Source organism: Ornithodoros turicata, unplaced genomic scaffold (genome assembly GCF_037126465.1).
Source record: "Ornithodoros turicata isolate Travis unplaced genomic scaffold, ASM3712646v1 Chromosome17, whole genome shotgun sequence".
Classification (NCBI taxonomy): Eukaryota; Metazoa; Arthropoda; class Arachnida; order Ixodida; family Argasidae; genus Ornithodoros; species Ornithodoros turicata.
The window spans coordinates 3,770,038-3,782,213 of NW_026999326.1; the positions used below are offsets into that span (position 1 = coordinate 3,770,038).

The 12,176-nt window shown below is 46.2% G+C and overlaps 2 protein-coding genes and 1 long non-coding RNA gene across 3 annotated transcripts; all 3 read left to right on the top strand.

Moving 5' to 3' along the window:
• Positions 1-691: 691 nt before the first annotated feature.
• Positions 692-1,317, top strand: LOC135372789 (uncharacterized). Its single transcript, XR_010416113.1, has 3 exons — positions 692-814; positions 995-1,093; positions 1,229-1,317. It is a non-coding gene; the product is annotated as an uncharacterized LOC135372789 (long non-coding RNA).
• Positions 1,318-1,340: 23 nt separating this feature from the next.
• On the top strand, positions 1,341-2,509 carry LOC135372784 (uncharacterized). The gene is made up of 6 exons (XM_064606254.1): positions 1,341-1,373; positions 1,463-1,561; positions 1,697-1,795; positions 1,931-2,029; positions 2,165-2,263; positions 2,399-2,509. Exons 1-6 carry the CDS (start codon positions 1,341-1,343, stop codon positions 2,507-2,509), a joined length of 540 nt encoding a protein of 179 aa, XP_064462324.1.
• Positions 2,510-2,947: 438 nt separating this feature from the next.
• Positions 2,948-4,549, top strand: LOC135372786 (uncharacterized). Its single transcript, XM_064606255.1, has 5 exons — positions 2,948-2,965; positions 3,101-3,199; positions 3,335-3,433; positions 3,569-3,670; positions 4,345-4,549. Exons 1-5 carry the CDS (start codon positions 2,948-2,950, stop codon positions 4,426-4,428), a joined length of 402 nt encoding a protein of 133 aa, XP_064462325.1. The 3' UTR covers positions 4,429-4,549.
• Positions 4,550-12,176: the final 7,627 nt, after the last annotated feature.

Below are 12,176 nucleotides of genomic sequence, written 5' to 3' on the forward strand. Positions count from 1 at the left end.
CATTTATTTCTAGTTTCCTTGTGCACGCAAGCAGGGTTGTTAAAGTATATTCTTGGAGCTGCCTTACGTGAAACTGCTTTGAAAAGTAAATTACACCTACAGCACACGCTATGTGGTTGCTTCCAGAGAGCTTTACTACTTTTGCTGATCATCCTCAGGAGCAAAATAAATATGGAAGTGCATCTTGTCAACTGGACAAGTAAAATATGCAAATAATATGGAGAGACTCAATCAGTCACCTGTCCAATTCTGCAAGAGTCAGCCATGATGTACATTAAAATCATTCATATTGTGCATGTTATTGCCCAAGGAAAAGCTAGGCAACTAACACAAAACTAGATAACCGGTTCGACAGCCAACATGTACTCAAATTATACTCATGCATGTGTCCCAATTTGTTCAGTTACCGATATGCAGAAAAGTTCCTGAGGAGGGAGTACAAGTTAATAAGGGACGTTTCAGAGCTAATAATACAAGTGTTTATAAAAAAGAATCGGATGTTTCACTCATATGGTTCACAAAAAGCATAGATAAAGATATCCTGAGGTCGCTTGTTGTCGGTCGATATGTTACACATATCACATTCTGAAAGGCAAACCTAACCATTTATGATCCTTACACTTTAGAGCATCAGCATGGATCACGTATTCAGAGAGGCCGGAGTATGTGGGGCTTCCACCTCATCAGCTACGCAACAGGCGCCTGTGCGCTCAACACTTTGAAGTGAAGCAGTTCGCAAATAGGCAGAGGACGCGACTCAGGCAATCTGCGTGCCCCACCGTCCCAAGGCCATGCCGTAGAGCACTGGATTCAGGTACTTCATAAATTATTGTACTTCTACAGGTGCTCCCATGACATTCCATTCCAAGGGGTATCTCATTAACAATCATTTATATTTTGTGAAAGCATTTCATGCTTTCATCGTGCGAATCTCACCATAACAGTCCAACCTCTGGCTCTCAATTCTGCCTCATGCCCACGTTTTTCCCCACAGATTCCCATCTATGGCCGAGTAGCCCCACAACACCTGCCCCACGGAGTCCGACGCCCTCTGGCTCCTCCGTGGGAGCACCACATGCTGGCCCCTCGAGAGGTGAGTGTCTAATATGTTTGACGCCCCTGTCACGACTACACTAACAGTGCTCTTTCTTTGGTTACGGCCTGGTCGTGCAATGTTCACTTTGGAAAGCCATGTTTGTGACCCTCTTTTCCACGTTTTCTCCCACAGAGTCCCATCCATGGCCAAGTAGCCCCACAACACCTGCCCCACGGAGTCCGACGCCCTCTGGCTCCTCCGTGGGAGCACCACATGCTGGCCCCTCGACAGGTGAGTGTCTAATATGTTTGACGCCCCTGTCACGACTACACTAACAGTGCTCTTTCTCTGGTTACGGCCTGGTCGTGCAATGTTCACTTTGGAAAGCCATGTTTGTGACCCTCTTTTCCACGTTTTCTCCCACAGAGTCCCATCCATGGCCAAGTAGCCCCACAACACCTGCCCCACGGAGTCCGACGCCCTCTGGCTCCTCCGTGGGAGCACCACATGCTGGCCCCTCGAGAGGTGAGTGTCTAATATGTTTGACGCCCCTGTCATGACTACACTAACAGTGCTCTTTCTTTGGTTACGGCCTGGTCGTGCAATGTTCACTTTGGAAAGCCATGTTTGTGACCCTCTTTTCCACGTTTTCTCCCACAGAGTCCCATCCATGGCCAAGTAGCCCCACAACACCTGCCCCACGGAGTCCGACGCCCTCTGGCTCCTCCGTGGGAGCACCACATGCTGGCCCCTCGAGAGGTGAGTGTCTAATATGTTTGACGCCCCTGTCATGACTACACTAACAGTGCTCTTTCTTTGGTTACGGCCTGGTCGTGCAATGTTCACTTTGGAAAGCCATGTTTGTGACCCTCTTTTCCACGTTTTCTCCCACAGAGTCCCATCCATGGCCAAGTAGCCCCACAACACCTGCCCCACGGAGTCCGACGCCCTCTGGCTCCTCCGTGGGAGCACCACATGCTGGCCCCTCGAGAGGTGAGTGTCTAATATGTTTGACGCCCCTGTCATGACTACACTAACAGTGCTCTTTCTTTGGTTACGGCCTGGTCGTGCAATGTTCACTTTGGAAAGCCATGTTTGTGACCCTCTTTTCCACGTTTTCTCCCACAGAGTCCCATCCATGGCCAAGTAGCCCCACAACACCTGCCCCACGGAGTCCGACGCCCTCTGGCTCCTCCGTGGGAGCACCACATGCTGGCCCCTCGAGAGGTGAGTGTCTAATATGTTTGACGCCCCTGTCATGACTACACTAACAGTGCTCTTTCTTTGGTTACGGCCTGGTCGTGCAATGTTCACTTTGGAAAGCCATGTTTGTGACCCTCTTTTCCACGTTTTCTCCCACAGAGTCCCATCCATGGCCAAGTAGCCCCACAACACCTGCCCCACGGAGTCCGACGCCCTCTGGCTCCTCCGTGGGAGCACCACATGCTGGCCCCTCGACAGGTGAGTGTCTAATATGTTTGACGCCCCTGTCATGACTACACTAACAGTGCTCTTTCTCTGGTTACGGCCTGGTCGTGCAATGTTCACTTTGGAAAGCCATGTTTGTGACCCTCTTTTCCACGTTTTCTCCCACAGAGTCCCATCCATGGCCAAGTAGCCCCACAACACCTGCCCCACGGAGTCCGACGCCCTCTGGCTCCTCCGTGGGAGCACCACATGCTGGCCCCTCGAGAGGTGAGTGTCTAATATGTTTGACGCCCCTGTCATGACTACACTAACAGTGCTCTTTCTTTGGTTACGGCCTGGTCGTGCAATGTTCACTTTGGAAAGCCATGTTTGTGACCCTCTTTTCCACGTTTTCTCCCACAGAGTCCCATCCATGGCCAAGTAGCCCCACAACACCTGCCCCACGGAGTCCGACGCCCTCTGGCTCCTCCGTGGGAGCACCACATGCTGGCCCCTCGACAGGTGAGTGTCTAATATGTTTGACGCCCCTGTCACGACTACACTAACAGTGCTCTTTCTCTGGTTACGGCCTGGTCGTGCAATGTTCACTTTGGAAAGCCATGTTTGTGACCCTCTTTTCCACGTTTTCACCCACAGAGTCCCATCCATGGCCAAGTAGCCCCACAACACCTGCCCCACGGAGTCCGACGCCCTCTGGCTCCTCCGTGGGAGCACCACATGCTGGCCCCTCGAGAGGTGAGTGTCTAATATGTTTGACGCCCCTGTCATGACTACACTAACAGTGCTCTTTCTTTGGTTACGGCCTGGTCGTGCAATGTTCACTTTGGAAAGCCATGTTTGTGACCCTCTTTTCCACGTTTTCTCCCACAGAGTCCCATCCATGGCCAAGTAGCCCCACAACACCTGCCCCACGGAGTCCGACGCCCTCTGGCTCCTCCGTGGGAGCACCACATGCTGGCCCCTCGAGAGGTGAGTGTCTAATATGTTTGACGCCCCTGTCATGACTACACTAACAGTGCTCTTTCTTTGGTTACGGCCTGGTCGTGCAATGTTCACTTTGGAAAGCCATGTTTGTGACCCTCTTTTCCACGTTTTCTCCCACAGAGTCCCATCCATGGCCTAGTAGCCCCACTACACCCAGCCAACAGCGTTCAACGCCCTCTGGCTCCTCCGTGGGTGCCCGTATACTGGCTGGCCCCTCAACGGGTGTGTTTCTCATAGCTTTCTTTGAAGGGTTACCCCTATGGCTACATTGAGAATGCAACTTCACCACTGGATGGGCAGCAGATTACACGTGGGTTCATTCACATAAATGTACCTGAGATGAGTCTCACATTGAAGTTCAATGTCAATAAGTCCATGCTCATGGTACTATTAATGGGCATTTGCATAACCATACTGTGGAAATTCTTATTTTGTCATCGAACTAACTTTTTGCATTACTCAACAATGATCAAAAGGTCGCAAATTGAGGTTTCTTCAGATAATACCAATAATAACTTTAGTTATGCAAGAGATGCCAGGTGCTCGGAGATGACCTGTCGTGCCTTCTGATTTGGTGCACCTCTATACATACTTGAAGTGAAACATAAGATTTAACAAATGTTGATAGCAAATATTAGACAAAATGTACATAGCAGGTCGCAACAGATATGAACATTAGTGTCAAGGTAAAATGCTATAGCATTTATGCATGAAACGAACTCATGAAAGTGAGCAAAAATGCCAGTGGTTCGTTGCTGTGACATGAGGACCAGTTGCTAAGATTAAGCTTGAAGGAGGAGTGAAGATAAAACAGATTGAATACATAGTCTAGCTCTGGTAAAGTAAATTCATTATGGTACTTTTTCTTTTGCTAAACCATGTAACTCCTATTTCAGAGTCTACACCTCCTCGACCACACAAAGGCGGCAGGCCTCCCACTAAGCGCACGCCGAGGACTGTGGCTGAGATTGATCATCTGAGGAGGACAAGGGACAGCCTGCGGAGGAGCCTGTTCAAGGCGCAGCGCCGGGCGTCCCAGCAGAGTGGCAATCTCTCTCGTACACAGATTATACAAGCAGCATCACGGTACCTTTCCAGGGAGGCCCTTGAGATATTCCGCACAATGCTGTACCTGCAGCCTTTACGCAAATTTGGCAGGAGATGGCCCCCACAGTACAGGAACTTTGCTCTGAAGTTGCATTTCGCAGGCCCAAAAGCGTACCGGTTCCTCAGTAGGTACTTGCTGCTGCCAACTGAGCGATGCCTCAAGTACTGGCTTCAGGAGGTAGCCATGCAACCTGGAGTTGTGCCTGCTGTGCTCGACTCACTGCAGGCACGGCTCCAGGGCACACCACTGAAGGACCGAGCCTGTATCATAATGTTTGATGAAATGTCTATCAAACAACATCTGCAGTATGATAGAGGCTCGGATGTGGTTTATGGCTATGCTGATTCTGGGACTGAGAGATCGCCCGAGTTTGCACACTCAGCACTTGTGGCTGTGCTTGCTGGCATTTCCAAAAATTGGCTGCAGCCCCTCTCGTACATCCTGTCCAAAACAACAGCATCAGCTGAGACTTTGCAAACATTGCTTTTTGATTTAATTCGTAGACTTCAATTGGCGGAGATTTTTGTAAAGGCAGTTGTGTGTGACCAGGGCTCCAGTAATTGTGCATTGGCCAGAGCACTGGAGGTTTCTCCATCAAAACCATTTTTTGTTGTTGATCAGTGTAAAGTATATTTCATCTTTGATACCCCCCACTTGATGAAGACCACAAGAAATCTTTTGCTTCGTCACGACCTCCAAATTGGGAATGATGAACAGAGGGTTAAGTGGTCCTTTATCAAGGAGTTCTATGAGAACACTCACCCTGCAAAAGTAAGGCTGGCACCTAAGCTCACACACAACCACCTTTACCCCACTGTATTTAAGCGCATGAGAGTCAAGCTTGCCACACAAGTGCTGAGTGACAGTGTGTCTACGGGAATCGCATGTCTAATTTTTATGGGAGCAATGTCCCCTGAAGCTGCTGCAACATCAAAGTTCCTCCAAGAAATTGACATGCTGTTCGACACCCTGAACAGCTCTTCAGTTGTACAGGGTGATGACAGAAAGATGCGGTATGCACTGTCAGCAACGTCTGGCCACAAGGAGGTTCTGGAGGCTGCTGCAGTGCGAATCGCTGGGTGGAAGTTTGACTGTGATAGGCAGCCCCCAACAGTAAATGGATGGCAGGTCACTATCGCTGCTGTACTGGGCCTGTGGGACGACCTCAAAGCAAACTTCAACTTTGATTTTCTGCTAACCAGACGGCTAAACCAGGACCCCTTAGAGAATCTGTTTGGAGAGTTCCGGCAAATTCATGGGTGCAATGAAACACCGAATGCGTTTCAGTTCGTTGCTGGGATGAAGCATGCTCTCGCTGGTAGGCTGCTTAAGCTCCCTGGTAGAGGGAACTGCGAAGCAGACACAACAACCCTTCTCAACGAACTGAGACGCATTCCTGTGCATTCAATAAGCTCGTCTGCAGGCCCGTCTGAGAGTACCCTTGATTCAGGGACAGACACTGGTTCTGAGCCTGTGCTGCAGCTTCCAGAAGAGCCTGCAAACCTCATTGAGATGAATGCACAATATGAATTTGCAGGAAGCCTGGTTCAGTCTTTTCTAAGTGCTATGAAATGTCCAAATTGTCCAAATTTGCTAAAGGCTGCAGAAGCAGAACCGGATCCAAGCTCCATGTACTCGTACTTGAGGGAGCAAGATCCAGCAACTCCTACGAAGTGCATGCCCTCAAAAGCATTTTTTAATTTTTATTGCAATATCGAAAAGAAGTTCCAGTCATGTATAGAGCATGTTGTACATAGAAGAAATGTAATGGCTCGCTTGCTTGCTGAGCTAGGGGGTACTGTGCACGAGCCTTTCTGTAGCCCCCGTTGCGGTGCAAAATTTATGGGCATGTATTGCACCTCAAGGATACAGCTATATTTACGATTGGAAAATCAAAAGTTCACTGAGGAACATACAGAACGCAGGAAGCGCAAAAAGTTATAATACATGTTTGTGGTTAAAAGGAGGCAGGATATCCATTGTCAGGGTGTCTACACAAAACTGTTGCCTTAGAATTCCCCTTTTTTTCCACATTTTCACTGACTATTTCAAGTGAATTCCCTGACCAAAACAAAAGGGACTTGGTGCCTGCTGCTACATTTTGATACAGATCCCTCATGAAGCAGATCATTTAATGAGGAATTAGTAAGACTCCCCTACTTTTTTGACTCTGAGCTTGTCGTATTGGCGAACTGCTACTCGCGCAACATTGCTGTGGCTCAACCACTCATCCGCACTCACGATTCACTGTGCATTGTGATGGCACTTGTCTGAGATTTTCCCTGACTTCAGCTGCCTTTTTGGCAAATTTCCTGACAATCCCCTGACTTTTCCAGTCACATCAAAATTCCCTGATAATTCCCTGTTTTCTCAAGTTGGTAGACACCCTGAAAATGTTAGAGTGCTAAAACTGTTTTCTCCTCGTTCTGATGTGTCAGTCACACCGACCACATAAACGGTTTCAAGAGCAGGTCACTGCACTTCAATAACTTGCAGCTACTTGCCGAAAACATCATTTTGCTTAGTCATAATGTTTATAAATCTTTATTTCATAATTTGTGGCTTTATGTTGCAAGACAACTATGATCAAGAGCGACGCTCCAGTGGTTGGTCTGTGGATTAATATTGTCCACCTAAGGGTTCTTCATAACTTGCGCTGAAATCTCAACACATGGGGCATTGCATTTAACATCCCCTGCAGCAGACAGCATGATAAAGCAACTTGTACGATACCATGATTTTCTATCATTCTGAGTAGCTACTTTGTGTGTCAAGTATTGCCCTCGCCGCTCTAAAGAGATGTCACTGTTCTCAGTGCTTCCCAAGCACCCTCATCAGGCCAACCCCTAGATGTCTGATTGAAGCAAAAATACAAAGCAAGGGCCTTTTCGTATTTACAAGGATGTGGTCGGTGACTCCTACTGCAGGGCTTTAATTCACTCCCACTGGATTGCTGGATCTTCTGGTTTTGGTTGCAAATAACGCAGCTGCTTCCTTGCTGCATATTACACATGCTGCTATCATTGTACATGTTTGTATGTGTTTGAAACATATACAAATGCTGAATGTGTGCTTCAGTTGCAGAGCTCTGGTTTTTCCAACGATTGGACGTAGCGGCCGTGTATGTCTTTTGCACACCTTAATTGTACACAGTTTGAAATCACAAATGAGCTACTAGATTAGCATTACTCTTAGCAGTAATTTCAGCATTTTTACATGTCATATGTTGTTTTTAATCTCCTCACATGTGTATGCACCTCCAAACTTACAAAATATGTGCTCAGTGTTTTTATAAGACAGTCAGCCTGTGAAGGTATTGTTTACTTTTCTTGTGTATTGTGCACAGCTGCTGTTATTTCACCAATTACATCGAAGCGCTGATTGTCTGCTTTCATATAGCAAGTTGCTTGATCGTTTGCTTTGCTGTTGTTTTTACGCTATACAAAATGCTATCTGCTGTGTACCTCTGCTCACACCCTTGTAAAGGATTAATGCTTATGCCGCGAATTGCCACTAGCAGAGCACATTTCCGTTTCATCCTCATCGGCTGATTATTATCCACTCATTTCAGCATTTGTACGCTGCGAGCTGTTCACCCTATGTTCGACACCGACCCTATGTTCTATGTCGTTGTGGCGACATCACTATGCTCAGCTTTGATTTCCGATGTTCTAAAACTTGCCACCGTTACTTTACTTGCCAACTAAAACAAACAAAGAAAAGGCAGAATGTGTACCCGTGCGAGCAGGTTACGCGTATCTTCCATTGTATATTTTAATGCGTCTGTGTCGTACAGCTGATTGCTCTTTTGTTGATCGATTTGCGAAGTTGCTGCAGCATTACGAAGCTATGACAATCTCACGCATTTTATGGAAATGCTGACAAACTGTGCATTTGCGACGTGTCCATACGCATTCTGCGGAATAAAATACCTTGTCTTGCAAAAAACAGCAAACGTCTTCTTGTTTGTCTCACTCAAGCTACGTTTTCACGAGGCGCATGGCGCATGCAAGCAAACCCATGCGAACCAAACAACGGGGGAGAGAACAGAGGGGAAAGGGAGAAAGAGAGCCACGGTAGCGTCGCTTGACGTCACGCGTCACCCAGGGAGACAAAAGAGAACAAAGCAAAAAATTACTCAACCGACGACCGATGATTGGCCCGACGTCAGAGGTCACGTGAGTTTTTCCCGACCATAGAAATATACTACACGTTCATTCCCCTGTTCTAACTTCCAACTGCCACCTGCCACTCTCGCCCTCTCGCTCCATCGCTCGCCTCTCGCTCTCTCCTCTCCCTCTCGGCTCTCGCCGTTTGAAGTTTGAATTGCCGTGGCGTCTTCACATTGCATCAGCCTCTGCAATTACATTTTCTTTTTTTGTTGTTGTCTTTCTTCTAGTATTTAGCTTAATTTTTGTTGTTGTTGAGATGTATTTTTTTACATTTCCCTGGTACTTAAAGGGACCGAAAAGTGAAAAATAACCCCCATATTTTTGCCAACTGTCGTGCACAACATCACTGTTTGATAAGACACAGAAAGCATTACTTCTCAATTCGGCATATTTTTTACGTATAAATATTTTGAACATTGCCGGAACATGGACGGTGCTGCCAACAAACGGCGAAAAAGAGAAACTTGGGTTTCGGCGGTTTCCGGTCCAGGGCTCCCAGGGATTGGTCAATCCTTACCACGTGAGACCTAATTTTATAGAGAACAAAGTTGACGCACAGGATCCTACAGCTAAACGACATTTTTAAAATGACACTCACTTCCATAGTTTCTACGTTAATAAAGCATTCAGCTACTTCGCCGCTACGGGCTACGATGCACCGCGCCATCTGCAAGGCCGTCTGCGTTATCGCGTTTATTGTTCACGTCGTTGGTGGTCATGTTGGTCTCGCGAAATAGTAAGTGGAAGTGGATGACATGTTCGTGGCTGCTGTGTCACGTATTCAGGATACCTACATCTGCCTGGTGTGGTTTTGGTGTTCGGGGATGCTAAAATTATGTTCGTTCGTTCATCTTCGTTTTCTGCCACAAGAGGAGTGAGCGCGAGAACGAATGTGGTTCGAAACACTCAGCTATTAGACACAGCAGTCGTGTCGTGTGTGCTGAGCTTATTTTGCTGCCGATGACTATGAAGAAGATGTCGTAGACGGCGAATTGCGAAGGCGTCCGAAGCAAACTGCCGTTCAGTAACCAGTGATTTTGCTTCACCGAAGTGACGAGTTCAACACAACTCGTAGGTATGTACAGACGTCACACATCTATAAATTATAATATAACGATGACGTATTCCATTTAACTTATGTTATCCTACTTGTCCCGTACTCAATATTGTCAACATCAACAAATTTAATTTCAGGGGCCTTCCAGTGTTGAAGTGGCGCAAGACTACTACGTATTGCGTGATCCAGGCACTCAAGTTGACATGACAGAATTAGCTGAAAGCAGGTATGCAAAGTCCAGATATGGAAGCAGTAGATTTGTTAGGTGTTGCAGACTTTGTGACATTTATGGAGTCTTTGGACAGGTGCAGAACATTAGGACGATGTCAACAATAGGAGAAGAAACCGATGAGAACTGCTAGCTTGTTTGAATGGTAGAAGAATACTTCCTGTGTGAAGAAGTGTAGTTATATGACTAAGGAACGCGAATTAATTTTCTAGAGGTGCATCCTCTACACTTGAATGACCATTGAAACAGTGAAAGTTCATTGTATTTTAAGCCCCACTACTGGAATTGTTCAGTGTGTGTCACTGCTGTAGTGAGCCATGCAAGGCTACCACATCATATAGGTCCTAAATTTGTAGGATCTGCTGCGTAGTCACTGTTGGATCTGCAGCATTATTGTCCCTGTAATCTTTTCACCAGAGAATACAAAAGTGCACAAATGGTAAAATATAACTAGCTTGTTAAATTCAAAAGGGAAAGACGAAACTGTTTATACTTCTCTTGTTTATTTTGTTGCAGGTTTTACAACTCTATCAAGTACGTCAAAACATCAGAGGGCAGGAAGTCCTACTCTGTTTCCTAAATCCCTGGACAATAAAAAAGAGAGATATAGTTTGAGTTGTGACAAAATGTTGCTTCTACTCTTACATTATATTTCAATTAAATGCTGCGATGCATTTGTAGTGTACACTTATGTCAGTTTCAATTCGCATGGCTCTCAAAAGAACTTTACAAAAGTACATCTCAATTACAGTAACAGAGAACTTATGCTATAAATTATTTAGCCATTTTGGAGTACTATGCACACCAATGGTGTATGGGTAACTTTGAACCGAGATCAAGGGTTAATAATACTTGAAGTCAGCCCTCAAGTCCTCCTTTACAAATGTTAGTTGGTGACGTGATAATGAATCAGTTACTCCGTTTATCAAACCAGAGTTAATTAAGTGTTAAATCCCAATCTTGGTTTAAATATTAATTGACATTTGAAAACGTAGTCACTAAGAAGTATACTAAAAGGTTATGAACACAGTTCAGCTGAATGACACTGATGAAAATTATCTTACTTACTCCTCACATATACAATTGAGACTTGAGTATAACCTACAAATACATCTATGCCCACAGGTTACTTAACCCTCCAGGAACAAACTAGGAATTATAATATGCTGCGACAGCAAAGAAAAAGCAATGAGAAAAGTCAGCGCACTGATGGGAAAGCATCCCTAATAGCATGCATGACGCAGGTTGACATCCAGTGGAGTACTTTCTATTGTATTTTCTCGGAGCACCACATATCCATGTTGTGAATGGCCGACAGGTGGTATAGCAGAATTTCCTGCAGAAATAAGGGTTTTCCGTCCAGTTTGCCGTTCAAGTAGTGCGTAAAGACCACACGGCGCTGCCGTGTATGTTGCCATGCTCTTCGGTTTCTCGGATGTATGTAAATGACACTTGTTTGACACACTTCGGTGTCAAGACACAGTATTTCGAAATATACGGTAGTTCTGGTGCAATTGTCTGTCTGCTTTTCACACGCAGTCTCTACCTATCGGCAGCAAAAACCGTAGTATCCATCCGTAGTATCCCTCGGTTTGCATTTCACACATGAGCACCTGCACGACGAAAAAACAGCGCTTGTTGCGGCTTACACAAGTGCTTCTCCCTGATACACGGAAATTTCACAAAGCAGTCCATGTACACGGCACGGTGAGCTACTGCTGAGGACGAATGTGACTCCGATTAATCTCTGGACGAGGAATCTTCTGCTGCGAAGAACACACTTTCCAGCACGCTAACGCACGAACCACAGTTCTATGTGAGCGACAGTTCTCGAATGCGGAATTCCAGCGCACTCGTGTTCAAAAGGCTCGACGTTCTCGACGTAGAAATTGGTCACAAATGCCCACTGCCATTTTCGTTTTCGCCGGATTAGTGCACGGAAGTGCGCGTATTACATGCGTCCTCGACAGATGGCGCGGGGTCATGCAATTGTTGACAGACTGCCCGGTTTCCTACTCGGTCCCTGGACATGCAATTATGGAAAATTCGATTACAGAAAAACTAAAGCGATTTCAGCGGAGTTCTTTGATATTTGAACTTTTGAAGGTTCAAGCTTTTCGCTGAACATAAAGTTTCGATAGGTTTATATTCACTTTTCGGTC